The sequence below is a fragment of the Bubalus bubalis genome, chromosome 22 (assembly GCF_019923935.1).
Source record: "Bubalus bubalis isolate 160015118507 breed Murrah chromosome 22, NDDB_SH_1, whole genome shotgun sequence".
Classification (NCBI taxonomy): domain Eukaryota; kingdom Metazoa; phylum Chordata; class Mammalia; order Artiodactyla; family Bovidae; genus Bubalus; species Bubalus bubalis.
Genome location: NC_059178.1, coordinates 37,037,403 through 37,052,885, shown reverse-complemented (window position 1 = coordinate 37,052,885; position 15,483 = coordinate 37,037,403). Strand labels below are relative to the sequence as shown.

Genomic DNA, 15,483 nt, shown 5'->3' with positions numbered 1-15,483 from the left:
GCCCCTGCTCACCAAAAAAAAAAAAAAATTTAATTTCATTAACATTTTGAAATTCCTTTAAAAGCAAAAAACAAACAGGTTGTTCTTTAGTAATCATTATCAACTATCCCCAATTTTTCTAATTTTTTTCCCCTACATTGTTTCCTTACCAAGCCAGAAACCAAGAGGAGAGCAGCAGAGCACAGAAACCAAGGCAGATACCAAGAAGTCATGCTGTCACTTCCAGCTGAAAGCTGTGAACTATGAAATTCAGAGCAGCATTTGCTTTTTAAAAGGCAAACATCATAACATATAGCCTTTGATCTTAATGATCCCTCTGGCAGGTCAGCAGACTGTAGTAGTAATACCTCCAATCAAAAAGTTAAAGTCCAATATCCTTAGCACAGCTCTGCAGAGCTCATTGGTTGTTTTTTGTAGGTTTTTATTTCCCCTGTGTCAACATTCAATAGCCAAGCGCCTGACTGAGAACTGTTAACGAAATAAGTTCTCTAATGTGTAATACTGGGCCCCAAGATTATTAAGTGCCACTTGAGAACAATAATATCAAGTTAATGTCTAATCTCAGTCTTTCAAATGTAAACATTTGTGAAGTTCTTTCGGCTCTTCTAGCCCTGAGTTGCTTTAATATATCTAGTTACGGCCATCACTGTTTGTTGTTCACTCATTTAATAAAAATGTATTGATTTATAATACAAAATCCATTAATGTCCTAGAAATTGGGCATACTTGACATTCACAATTAAAGTAGCAAAACAGGAACACATGTCCCTCCTGAGTATTCCCATCAAGCAAAGTCAAGAGAACACTGAAAAACCAGTGTTCCCAATCCATCTCTCAGTTCTTGCTCACTTTTTCTTCTTGGGGTAATTTCTCTTTAGAGACAATCTGCTTTCTCATTTCCCAGAGTTTCACTCTCAACTTAAGTGTGATGTAGGATAATACTTTTGAAATGTGAATTTTTTTTTCCCTCAGTATTTCCTTCACTCAAGACCAGTCTTTGTTCATTCTGCGCTAATAAAAAAAAAGATCCGAGGACTTCCCTGGTGGCTTAGTGGTAAAGAATCTACCTGCCAATGCAGGAGACATGGGTTCAATCCCTAGTCCAGGAAGATTCCATGTGCCACGGGGCAACTAAGCCCATGTACCACAACTACTGAGTCCAAGGCCCTAGAGCCCGTGCTCTGCAACAAGAGAGGCTACCACATGAGAAGCCCTTGCATCGCAACTAGAGAGAAGCCTCCCTTGCTGCAACTAGAGAAAAGCCCATCAGCAGCGAAGACCTAGCACAGCCATAAATAAATAAAGGATCTGAAAAGAGATGATGCACAGACAAAAGACCTACTTTGTGAAGGGAGGATTCTTTGCGAATATAAGCAAGTCAGCCTACCCTCTGAGAATAAGAGAAGAGTTAAAAGGGAAAGTTAAAGATGGTAGGGATGATCAATTTCTCACTTGTTCCTGGGGAACATGCAGATAGTTTGTGGGATCCAAAATCAAACACACCTATTTACTGGTAAGAGATCCAAAGGAACAACATGCTCTACAAAAGAAGTCCTGTCTTCAGTGTGTGTGTCTGTTAGTCTCTCAGTCGTGTCCGGCTCTTTACAACCCCATGGACCACAGCCTGCCAGGCTCCTCTGTCCTTGAAATTCTCCAGGCAAGAATACTGGAGGGGTTGCCATTCCCTTCTCCAGGAGATCTTCTCGACTCAGGGATAGACTTCGGGCCTCCTGCATTGTGGGCAGACTCCTTACTGTCTGAGCCACCAGTGGAGGAGAATAAATCCTCTGAGGCCGAGAGTGCCCAGAAGTAACATAGAAAAGGACCAGGTCTGACGGGCCACGTGGATAGGAACGTCTCCACAGCAGACTGCACAGAATGACAGCTAGCCCAGACAGAGGGATGGAAGTTTTGGAGGATGCTTGTGAAGACAGATGACATCGGGAGCAGATGGGGCCTCGGCTGTTAAGTTTAGGCACAAGCCTAGGGGTAAAAGAAATCTTGAATTTGCTACAATTAAATGTCTCCACTTGTGTGGATAGGGACCCAAAATGATAATGTTGGTTACAAAACACTAAAGGTATTTATTACACGTGTCTGTTTTGTGAGCTGAGATGTGAAGCTGAGACTCCTGACTGCATTCCATATGTGTTGGGACAAGCAGTTCACATTTGAAGTTAGGGAACTGGAAGCAGGAAGAGAGGAGGCAGCATCCTAGGACTGATGGAGTCTGTTTTGAACCCTAATTATTAATACAACAAACGGGCACAGCCTCGCTACGAATCTCAGAGTCGTGGAGGCACAGCTGAAATCCAACTATAATGTGTTTTGACAACAAATAATGGATAGCTTTTACATTTCCTTCTTTCTGGGGCTGTCAGTGACACTCTTTAACGCAGAAATTATACTTGAGCTGGTCTAACACACCTCCAGTTTTATCCCGCCCCCTAGGGAAATTTTTCAAGCTCATCTCGGAACCTGAAGTTGGATCCCAGGAAAACATCTCTATCTCTGGTTCTTGGTCCTCCCCTGGTCTTCCTTTCTCCCAGGTAGTATGGAAGGAACAGGGATTCATAAACAGGAAACCCAGGGCTTGAGATTCTTTGCCTTATGAATTGTTCTGAAAGCATCTTAAACCATCGGGAAATCATATTTCCCTTAGGAATGTAGTTCTATGGATCCTCAGGGAATATGAGTTCATTCTAGACCTGAGAGTAGCAGGCCATGAGTAAAGAACTTTCTAATAAGAAATAGCAGAGAGATTGCAACAGAGATCCAAAAGACTTTGTATCTTTCTTCTTGTAATACCTGTTTCCTTCACTTGATTCTCTTTCCAGAAATAAAAATTTTTTTTTTCAAAACAGACTCATAGATACAGAGAATAAACACATGCTTACCAGAGGAGACAGAGTGAGGGGAGTAAAGAGACAGATGAAAGAGATTAAGAGACACAGACTTCCACTTGCAAAACAAATGAGTCATTTGTATGAAGTGTACAGTTCAGGGAATATAGTCAGTAACCATGGCGTATCTTCGTCTGGTGACAGATGGTGACTAGACATGTAGTGGTGAACATTTCGAAATGTATAGAAATACTGAGTCACTATGTGGTACAACAGGAACGAACATAGTGTTGCAGGTCACGTATGCTTCAAAAACAAACACATTCATAGAAAACAAGACCAGATTTTCAATTCCTAGAGGCAGGAGTGGGGGAGGGGAATTGGATGAATACAGGAACAAGGCTCAGACTTCTAGTCATAAGATAAATAAGATCCACTCACTTTCTGAGACGGTCCACATCCTGTCCATGAAATACATATCTCTCTAGATAAACTTTCACTTAAAAAGAGATAATAAGTACTAGGGATATAATGTACAAATGGTAAGTATAATTAACACTGCTGTATGTTATATAGGAAAGTATATATATAAGAGTAAATTCTAAGAGTTCTCATCACAAGGAAACTACTTTTTTTCTTTCTTTAATTTTGTATTTACATGAGATGATGGATGCTCAGTAAACTTATTGTGATCATCGTTTCATGATGTAGGTAAGTCAAATTATTATATATGTCATCAAGTCACCTTAAATTTACACAGTCTTGTATGTCAATTATATCTCAATAAAACTGGGTGAAAAAAAGTTTTGTAAGTTATTTTATTAGTTTCCCAATATTAGACTTTTTTGAAATCTTATAAGCACTTGTATAATGTATTGGGGAGGTACACAAATTTAAATTTAACTAAATGGATCTAGGAAAAAGTAAAAGAATGGGGAGTGTGGTGATGGTAGAAGTCCCTGGGCAGCTAGGGGGACACAAATTCAATAGTGTCCCAGCCAAGTGAAGGGCAGAAGAGCTCCTAAGACATCTGCATCCCCATGTGTCGAGCAGACAAAATCACATTCTTCACACAGATCTTCTAAGCCCCTCCCCAAAATCACCATCTCTTACTCCATTTTCTAAAATCATGGTATGTTTCTGTATTATTCAGGATTTTCCAGAGAAGCAGAACTGATAGGATATATATATAGATAGAGAAATTTATTTTAAGGAATTGGCTCATGTCATTGCAGAGGCTTGCCAGTCCAAAATCTGCAGAGTGGGCCAGCATGTTGGAGACCTAGAGAAAACTTGATGTTGCAGATTTTAAAAAAGGAAAAAAAGTTCAAAGGCAGTCTGCAGGCAGAATTTCCTCTTCTTCTGGGGACCTCTGTCTCTCATTGCTTTAATCCTTCAACAGATTAGATGAGGCCCACCCACAGGAGAAGCAAGTCATCTGCTACTCAAAGTCTACTAATTTAATGTTAATATCACCTAAAATACTTTCACAGGGACATTTATATCTGTGTTTGACAAATATCTGGACACTGTGGCCTAGCCAGGTTGACACATGAAATGAACCATCACAGTTTTGCTGCTCTTCTTTTATTTCCTGGACTCTTGATGATCACCTGTTTATGGATGGCTACTTGTCACACTACTGTTGCCACTTAATACAAGTGTCTCGACTGTCAGCTATAACCCTGGCTGAAGACACAGATGTTATTTATTACAGTTCATGAGGAGCACCAAGGACAATACAGTCACACCTTTGATGCTAGAGAAATATCAAAGGACAAAGAGTAATCTTTCAGATTTCAAGAAGCCAGTAGGCTGAGACCCTGAGGAACAATTCTATTCTTATACCAAATGATCCTACTTCAAATCTCTGTGCTTGTTTCATACTAAGAGGCAGCCCATAAAGAAAGAGTGTGTGGGGGGGGGGGTGGAAATTGCTGTGGCACAATGAGATAAACAGCTTCCTCCCACCACTACAAGAGGGTCGCCAGGTGGCTTGCAAAGTTCTCCAACCCTAGTCTAGTTCAGTTGGCTTGGTGTCATTAAGAATTCACCCCAAGCTTGAACAAGTCCGCAGGAGGCATCCATTGCCTCTATGATGGAAATGGTCCCAGCTGAGAGGGCTCCTAAGCTAATACCTGTACATCTACTTTCTGGGACTGTTCAAGAGGTTTAATGGCCTCAGGGACTTCCCTGGATATCCAATGGTTAAGAACTCTGCCTACCAGGGAGAAGGGCAGGGGGAAAGGATAATTAGGGAATTTAAGATGGACATGTACACACTGCTATATTTAAAGTAGATAACCAACAAGGACCTGCAAGTTCCCAACAGGGAACTCCGCTCAATGTTATGTGGCAACCTGGATGGGAAGGGAGTTTGGGGAAGAATGGATACACATATATTATGACTGAGTTGCTCTGCTCTGAACCCGAGACTATCACATTGGTAATCAGCTATACTCCAATATTAAATAAAAAGCTAAAAAAAAAATGTTTAAAAAAAAACACTCAGCCTTCCAATGCAGGGGGCACAGATTCAGTCTCTGGATGGGGAAGTAAGATCTCACAAGTCACATGGTACAGCCCCAAAAAAGAGTTTTTATGTCCTCAAACTCCAATCCAGTTTTCTACTCCTGTATCTCAGGCCTGCAAAGACTTGGAAGAAGGAATTAATCACTCTTCTTTCTGGCCACACTTATGTATGACAGTCATTACCCAAAGTTATAGTTATTATATATATTATATAGTCAACGCTGTATATTGTCACCCTACTTATTTAACTTATATGCAGAGTACATCATGAGAAACACTGGGCTGGAGGAAGCACAAGCCGGAATCAAGATTGCCGGGAGAAATATCAATAACCTCAGATATGCAGATGACACCACCCTATGGCAGGAAGAGAAGAAGAACTAAAAAGCCTCTTGATGAAAGTGAAAGAGTAGAGTGAAAGTTGGCTTAAAGCTCAACATTCAGAAAATTAAGATCATGGCACCTGGTCCCATCACTTCATGGCAGATAGGTGGGGAAACAGTGGCTGACTTTATTTTTCTGGGCTCCAAAATCACTGCAGATGGTGATTGCAGCTATGAAATTAAAAGATGCTTAGTCCTTGGAAGGAAAGTTATGACCAACCTAGACAGCATATTAAAAAGCAGAGACATTACTTTGTCAACAAAGGTCCGTCTAGTCAAGGGTATGGTTTTTTCAGTGGTCATGTATGGATGTGAGAGTTGGACTGTGAAGAAAGCTGAGCGCCGAAGAATTGATGCTTTTGAACTGTGGTGTTGGAGAAGACTCTTGAGAGTCCCTTGGACTGCAAGGAGATCCAACCAGTCCATCCTAAAAAAGATCAGTCCTGGGTGTTCATTGGTAGGACTGATGATGAAGCTGAAACTCCAATACTTTAGCCACCTGATGCGAAGAGCTGACTTATTGGAAAAGATCCTGATGCTGGGAAAGATTGAGGTCAGGAGGAGAAGGCGATGACAGAGGATGAGATGGTTGGATAGCATCACCGACTCAATGGACATGGGTTTGGGTGGACTCCAGGAGTTGGTGATGGACAGGGAGGCCTGGCGTGCTGCAGTTCATGGGGTCACAAAGAGTTGGACATGACTGAGTGACTGAACTGAGATTTATATATACTATATATAAACCACTCACTGAAATTTGTAACTGCCAGTGCTTGGCACTTAATAGGTGTTTAGTAAACACTTATTGGAAGAAATGAGAATGAACTATTGAAAAATCAGTATCTAGAAATTGCTCTTGTTATAGATCTACCCCAGTGGCACTAGTCATGTAACATGTTTTTCATGGGCACAGAAGCCAATAAAACCACATGCTTTTGTCCTGTATGTTTTTGTCCAATAAGAATTAACATTTCCCACCGGGAAGAAAAGTAAGGCTTTGTTATGACCTATTGTTCTGGGTTGCCTGTGTACAGATCAAGTTTTCACAGTTTCCTTGGGCCAAATCAGACTGACGTGCAAAGTGACATAAGAGTCCTTCCCAGGGGTGGGGTTGTGTGTGTCCAACATGAACACAGTGTAAAAAGCTATTCATCAGTATGGCAGTATTCAGTGTAAGCTCACTTCATTTATTTTTGAGGAAATTTCTGCCAAATACCCAATTAGTATTTTTGTCAGTTTGTTTGTCAGTTGTTCTTTAAGTAAATATGGGTTTTTTATGTAATGAGAAAAGCAGCTAGTTTAGTTCGTATCTCAAAAAACACATAAGTGCTTTTCCTCAAAACCATGTATCTTGAGCACATGGCTCATTGGCTATTTGGCTCAGCTAAGGTGACACTCTTAAGCCCTTAGATACAATCACTAAAGTGCAATTAATCTGATTTAACAACGAGCAGGTGACACCTTCCATGTGCCCATGCATCATCCAGCTTGTTTTTCCCTGAACTGGCTTTTTGTTTCATTTTGTTTCACAGTGTCCTACGAAGGTAAGCCACCCAGACATGTGCTAAAATGACAACTACTTTGCAAGGAATACATAAATGACACTGTCTGCCAAGTGACAACAGAAAGAGAGCAGGAGGTAAACAGGGTCCCATGCAGCGTGCAGGCCTGGACTGGTGCCGTCGGGGAGGAACTGGACTTGGCTGCGTTGGGTCTGAGCATCAGTGGCACTGCTCAGGCCTTCACTCCCTCTGGAGGGAGAAAACTTGCTGGACAGAAGCAAAGGAAATTTGAGAGGTTAGTCCTCCTTCTTCCTTCCGTTTTCTGGGCTCCAGCTTTGAACATGCAGTAACATTCAGCCTGAGCCACTTAAACCACAAAAACTACTGAGAAAGAAAAGCTTGATTGTATGATTCACTTCATTGTCGTCAGCTGTGAATAGAAGAGATCCCTGAAGCACGCAGCCACGTGTCTGGCTCCTGGTCCTTCTTGTCATGTGTGCAGTCCTCTACAGCTGTCCACCAATCTTTTCTCTCTTTTTTTTCATTAATTAATTTTTATTGCAGTGTGGTTGCTTTACAATGTTATGTCAGCTTCTACTGCACAGCAGAATGATTAAGCCATCTAGCCCCTCTTTTGGACTTCCTTCCCATTTAGGTCACTACAGTGCATTAAGTAGGGTTCTCTGTGCTACACAGGATGTTCACATCAATTGTCCATTTTATACGTGGTATCAATAGTGTATAAGTGTCAGTCCCAATCTCCCAATTCCTCCCGCCCCATCTCTTCCCCTTTGGTATCATCCCCAACATTTTCTCTTGAAACCCATTTTCATTCTGAAAAATGACTGAGGAAATCCCAAAGAAATTTTATTGTTCTGAGTTATCACACAGTACTGACCTTATTAAAAATTATAAACTGAGAAAAAATTTAAATGAGCATAATTTATTTTAAAATAACAATTTAAGGGGTTTCCCTGGTGGCTCAGTGGTAAAGAGGTCTGCCTGCCAAAGCAGGCAACATGAGTTCAATACCTGGTCTGGGAAGATCCCACATGCCATGGAGCATCTAAGCCTGTGGAGCACCTAACCACAACCACTGAAGCTGGGCACTAGAGACTCCAGGGCATGTGGGATCGAGTTCCCTGACCAGGGATGAAACTCAGGCCCCTGCATTGGGAGCTCAGAGTCTTAACCACCGGGTCACCAGAAAAATCCCAGGTCAAAAGTTCAGTATTTTACAAAAGTAGTTTGGCCTGTGGAGCCCTAAAAGGGTCTCAGAGATCTGTGGACCATATTTTTAGAGCTGTTGCCTTATAGCGAGGGGAAAATAGAACCAGACTCAAAATGACTGGGGTTTAAGCCTTTAGCTAAGAACTTCACCTATTTATTAGCTACCTGAGCATGGGAAAGAAACTCTCTGGGTCTCAACATTTTTTATGTATGAAATAGAAATAATAAAACAAAAGGGCATGTTCAGTATGCTTTTAAAGTTATATACATAAAGTTAGTGCCTGGAATCCCAGTGGGGACTAGTGGTAAAGAACTCACCTGCCAACACAGGAGACATAAGAGATGTAGGTTTGATCCCTGAGTTGGGAAGATCCCCTGGAGGAGGGCATGGCAACCTACTCCAGTATTCTTGGCTGCAGAATCCCACGGACAGAGGAACCTGGTGGGCTACAGCCCATAGAGTCGCAAAGAGTCGGACATGACTGAAGCATGCACGCACGCAGTGCCTGGAATATAGATCAAACTAGGATGCGAACCCGGAGAAGGCAATGGCACCCCACTCCAGTACTCTTGCCTGGCAAATCCCATGGAAGGAGGAGCCTGGTGGGCTGCAGTTCATGGGGTCGCTAAGAGTCGGACACGACTGAGCGACTTCACTTTCACTTTTCACTTTCATGCATTGGAGAAGGAAATGGCAGCCCACTCCAGTGTTCTTGCCTGGAGAATCCCAGGGACGGGGGAGCCTGATGGGTTGCCGTCTATGGGGTCGCACAGAGTCGAACACGACTGAAGCGACTTAGCAGCAGCAGCAGCAGGATACAAACCAGAGATTCATAAAACTCTGGTAAAGGAGTTCATAAAAAGGAGCTCTTGTAAATGAGCTCATGAACAAAGGAAATAACCAGAAACTAATCTGTATCTTTAGGGATTTTTCTGGTGACCCAGTGGTTAAGACTCTGAGCTCCCAATGCAGGGGGCCTGAGTTCCATCCCTGGTCAGGGAACTAGATTCCTACATGCTGCAACCAAGAGTCTGCATGCCACAACTAAAGACCTCGAATGCTGCTACAAAGATCAGAGATCCCACGTGCTGCAACTAAGACCTGGCACAGCCAGATAAATTATTTTTTTAAAAAACTAAACTATTCTTTAATTAATATATTCATGCATTCGTTACTGAAGGAAGTCAGACAGAGAAGGAGAGGTATCATAAGACATCCCTTATACGTGGAATTTGAAAAGAAATGCTACAAATGAATTTATAAAACAGAAAAAGACTCACAGACTTAGAGAACAAACTTATGATTGCCAGGGGGAAGGATGAGGGGAAGGGATAGTTAGGGAATTTGGGATGGACATGTACACAATGCTGTATTTAAAGTGGACACCAAGCTCATGGAACTCTGCTCAATGTTATGCAGCAGCCTGGAGGGGAACAGGTTTCTGGGGAGAATTTATCCATGTATATGTATGGCTGAGTCCCTTGGCTGTTCACCTGAAATGATCACAGCAATGTCAATCAGCTATACCCCAATACAAATATAAAGTTCAAAAAACATTCATGCATTTGTTCCAAAATATTTATAGAGAGCCACAGCCAGACACTGTGCTAGATGATGGAGATGTAGAAACAAATGACATGAGCCCTGCTCTGAAACAGATTACAGGGACATTTAAATCAGCTGTAAGAACTCAATCTGATGAGTGTCATTTAAAACAAAAAAAAGCAGGTATGCTCCAAGTGCCAAGGTCAAGCAGTGAAATACTTGCTTGGAGTCTATATCTGGATTTAGAAAATCAGTTTAAAAGGAGAGATGGGCTCCTGAGCCAATACTAGGGGAGAGGAATACAGACAGCCTGACTTTGACGAGGTTTACAGGTCACCAAAGTGCCCAGTAAGCTAAGAAGGAGAGCGGGAGCCCCATCATTCTGAACTACAAATTCTGCCCTCAGATGGGCAGAGAGTCACAACAAAAGTGCCATGAGCACTGGACTTTCAGGCCCCCACCACGGCAGTGAGAAGCAGAAGCAGTTGATCCTCATACATACATCATGGGAACCTGCAGCCACAAATAATGCTCAGCTGTTCTATGACCAGGGCTTCCCAGGTCTCAGTGGTAAAGAATCCACTTGCCAATGCAAGAGACGTGAGTTCAATCCCTGTGTCAGGAAGATCCCCTGGAGAAGGAAACAGCAACCGACTCCAGTACGCTTGCCTGGGAAATCCCATGAACAGAGAAGCCTGGAAGGCTACAATCCATGGAGTTGCAAAAGATTCAGACATGACTTAGTGACCTAAATGACAACACCACTGTGGGTTCTGGGTCCTCAAGTTTTGGGCTTCGTGTGGCCAGATGGGAAAGGTGTGCATGGAGGAGGCAAGATGTGATTCATTGCAGGTTGGGTAAGAATAGAAGGGAAAGAAAAACATTTGCTTCAAGTGTCATAAGTTAAGCCACTGGTCAGTGATTCCATGGAGCTGAGTCCCCAGATGAGAGTTCTGAAGGGTTATGAATGGGCCTGGGACACGAAAGAATGATACCTCACAGATATAGCTGACTAAGTCATCATTGTTTTCAGACAAAGCGGGCAGGACATACAGGCTACTGTTTTATCTTCATCTGAGAAAGGATAGAGGATAGAGATAATGAGCTATTGTGGAAATAAGTGTCATCTTACAAGTGGGCTTAGGGAATTTACTACCAGAACTACACATTTCAGGTCTGAGGACCAGGAGCCAAGAATAACCTTCCTATCTCAGCAACTGGCCCTCAAACCACTCCTGTAGAGACTTTAGAAACTTCTGAGAATGATTCTATCATAGATTATCTTTTGACTTACATAGGTATTTTCCAGTATGAGTTTATGAACAAGGAAGAATTTGGAAAAACAGATAAGTTCTCATTTGTACCTTTATATCATGGTATCCTTATGAAATGTATGGTTAAATGTTTGGATGGATGGGTAGGTGGGTTCGGGGTGGTTTGGTGTGAAATGTGAACTTGAGAGCTAAAGATGAAATACATTTTGGAAGAAATTAAAATCTTCTAAGGAAGGGTACATCAGGAGAGCTGTCTGAGGGTCATTTGCCCAGAGAATGGAGAGCACAACTCCAAGTCATAGTGCTAGCCTTGATCTGGAGATTGAAAATCACTGTGAACATCTCAAATACTCCAGGACACTTACTTTCTAACTGATATGGTATCAGAAAATTTAGGGAACTTAGAGATCAGAGGGGCCTTTCCAGGTAGCTTGGCTGGTAAAGAATCTGCCTGCAATGCAGGAGACCCCAGTTCGATTCCTGGGTCTGGAAGTTCCCCTGGTGAAAGGATAGGCTACCCACTCCAGTATTCTTGGGCTTCTCTAATGGCTCAGACAGTAAAGAATCTGCGTGCAGTGTAGGAGACCTGGGTTCGATCCCTGGGCTAGGAAGATCCCCTGGAGGAGGGCATGGCAACCCACTCCCAATATTCTTGCCTGGAGAATCCCCATGGACAGAGGAGCCTGGCGGGCTACCGTCCATGGGGTTACAAAGAGTTGGACATGTCTGGGCAACTAAGAACAGCACAGTACAGAGATCAGAGACAGTCTCAGAATCTCTCAGGTTTGAGAGTTATTTGGTGTCTATAATCCTCCCACATAATAATTCATGATGGGAGGGTATCCCTCACCATCCATTGAGCTTAACTTGAGATCCATAGCCACCAATAGAATTCAGGGGTTCTAACTGAATTAAACAGAGGAAATAATTACATCTTAATATCATTCACTTCTAGTTAAAATGTAACATTTCCCTCCATCACAAAAATAGGCTACAAATCCTAGTGGTAACTGTAACTTTGTCATCAATAAAAATAACAAATATTTTCAAAGAGGTATGGGGCAGGAGTGAAGTGGATGTGGCTATAAAAGGGTGATACATGCTAATAGTAATGTCTGCATTTCCATTATATCAATGTCAATATTCTGAATGTCATACTATTCTTTAGTTTTGCAAGGCATTACCAGAGAGGACACTAGATAGAGAGTATGTGGACTATCTCTGTATTATTTCTTACATTTCATATGACTCTAGTTATCCCAAAATAAAGTTTAATTTTAAAGACAAAAAAACCCAATATTTTCATATCAGATCAGTGTGTTGATATCTCAAAATATTCTTTATACTCATTGCTGATGTGAATTATGGTAGTTACGAGGACTGCAGCTAGATCTTGACATTTAATACATTAATAAACATTAGTATTATTGTCACAAATGTATTTGTTTTGATAACTATCTTAATATAATTGGTTTTCTTTGTAATTCTATGTATTTTATTTCATGCATTTGAAACTTTATTCTGAGAAGGGATCTGGCTTTATCAGACTAAGAAAGGGGTTTGTGGCCCAAAAATGTTAGGATGGAAGCTGCTTCCTTCCACAGTGGCCCATCTCCCCAGGATGGACACCGCACTGAATTCTCTTGAAAGAATAGGCAGTTTTTTCATGACAGTTCCAGGAAGCGGCCCAAACCATCAACTCAGAGGACTGTAAGCAAGCTGTTTTACCCACTAGGCACCATAGAAACAGGGCCTAGAGCCAATGAGCTTGAACAATGAGCTGTCCACACAAATGCTTGAGACAGATCTAGGGTGAAAGAATTTCCTCTCAGCTAACAACAAAGCTATAGATGTGAAATTAATAAATGTCAGGTTAAATGTTGTACCAAATCTCCTGTGTCAAACTCATTTGTCATCTCATTTAATATTCATAACTATTTTTGCATTTGAAAAAAATTTACAGACAAGACTTTCTCACTTTGTAAAGACTCAAAAAAAAAAAAAGATTATTAAGAAAGGCAATGGGTAGCAAGGGATAAATAGGGAGTTTGGGATTAACATACACACAATAGTATATTTAAAATAGATAACCAATAAAGACCTACTGAATAGCACAGCAAATGCTGCTCAAGCTCAATATTCTTTAATAACCTAAATGGGAAAAAAATTTGAAAAGGAATGATTATATGTATAAATGAATTATTTTGCTGTATACCTGAAACTGATACAACATTGTAAATCAACTATCAGTTCAGTTCAGTTCAGTCACTCAGTCATGTCCAACTCTTTGCGACCCCATGAAATACAGCACACCAGGCCTCCCTGTCCATCACCAACTCCCGGAGTTCACCCAAATTCATGTCTGTCGAGTCGGTGATGCCATCCAGCCATCTCGTCCTCTGTCGTCCCCTTCTCCTCCTGCCCCCAATCCCTCCCAGCATCAGAGTCTTTTCCAATGAGTCAACTCTTTGCATGAGCTAGCCAAAGTATTGGAGTTTCAGCTTTAGCATTATTCCTTCCAAAGAACACCCAGGACTGATCTCCTTTAGAATGGACTGGTTGGATCTCCTTGCAGTCCAAGGGACTCTCAAGAGTCTTCTCCAACACCACAGTTCAAACGCATCAATTCTTTGGTGCTCAGCTTTCTTCACAGTCCAACTTTCACATCCATACATGACCACTGGAAAAACCATAGCCTTGACTAGATGGACCTTTGTTGGCAAAGTAATGTCTCTGCTTTTGAATATGCTATCTAGGTTGGTCATAACTTTCCTTCCAAGGAGTACGTGTCTTTTAATTTCATAGCTGCAGTCGCCATCTGCAGTGATTTTGGAGCCCCAAAAAATAAAGTCTGACACTGTTTCCACTGTTTCCCCATCTATTTCCCATGAACTGATGGGACCAGATGCCATGATCTTAGTTTTCTGAATGCAGAGCTTTAAGCCAACTTTTTCACTCTCCTCTTTCACTTTCATCAAGAGGCTTTTGAGTTCCTCTTCACTTTCTGCCATAAGGGGGGTGTCATCTGCATATCTGAGGTTATTGATATTTCTCCTGGCAATCTTGATTCCAGCTTGTGCTTCTTCCAGCCCAACGTTTCTCATGATGTACTCTGCATAGAAGTTAAATAAGCAGGGTGACAATATACAGCCTTGACGTACTCCTTTTCCTGTTTGGAACCACTCTGTTGTTCCACATCCAATTCTAACTGTTGCTTCCTGACCTGCATATAGGTTTCTCAAGAGGCAGGTCAGGTGGTCTGGTATTCTCATCTCTTTCAGAATTTTCCACAGTTTATTGTGATCCACACAGTTAAGGGCTTTGGCATAGTCAATAAACCAGAAATAGATGTTTTTCTGGAACTCTCTCACTTTTTCCATGATCCAGCAGATGTTTGGAATTTGATCTCTGGTTCCTCTGCCTTTTCTAAAACCAGATTGAACATCTGGAAGTTCACAGTTCACGTATTGCTGAAGCCTGGCTTGAAGAATTTTGAGTATTACTTTACTAGTGTGTGAGATGAGTATAATTGTGTGGTAGTTTGAACATTCTTTGGCATTGTCTTTCTTTGGGATTGGAATGAAAACTGACCTTTTCCAGTCCTGCGACCAGTGCTGAGTTTTCCAAATTTGCTGGCATATTGAGTGCAGTACTTTCACAGCATTGTTTTCCATAATCCAATATAAAATTAAAAAAATTTTTAAGGCGATAAAAAATTAAAGATTATGAACAAATATGTTCAAAAACAGAGCTACACCCAATATTTTATGGGGAAACTATATTTGCACAATGTGGAATGTTAGTACTTTTTAGGATATTTTAGTATGTTTGAAGAGATGTAAAGTGGGGCCTCAATTAAGGGAGAAGACACAGGCCTTCATAAGTCTTAAAACTGCACTGACCTGAAGTTGTAGCTTGTCCTCTTGAATCCTAGAAAGTTCAGAGTTTATGCTCTGGGAAGATTCCCAATCATGGCATCATTTTCCCCTCTCTCTCACCAGCTTCTCAATCCCCTCACCACCCTCCCTCAGCCCTCACTTTCAGCCTCACTTCCCTGCCCCTAGCACTTCACTTTCTGAGTCTCAGAATTAATGTTCCTTTGGTGATGAAGGTGGACTTGTCTGAAGGTCTTTGAGGAAACCAGACACAGCATTCCTGGTATAGAGAAGAAAA

At 41.6% G+C, this 15,483-nt stretch overlaps 1 protein-coding gene across 2 annotated transcripts in view; it reads right to left on the bottom strand.

Annotated features, from left to right (window-relative positions):
• MEP1B (meprin A subunit beta) overlaps nt 1-1,006 on the bottom strand; it is a 36,910-nt gene extending 35,904 nt beyond the window's left edge. The window contains exon 1 of one of the 2 annotated variants that reach the window (XM_006054837.4): nt 150-1,006. In XM_006054837.4, the coding sequence (XP_006054899.3) occupies nt 150-212 (63 nt within the window). In that variant the 5' untranslated portion in view covers nt 213-1,006. The remainder of the gene's footprint in view (nt 1-149) is intronic. The other variant, XM_044934540.2, reaches the window with a different exon arrangement.
• Between the last annotated feature and the right edge of the window lie 14,477 nt (nt 1,007-15,483).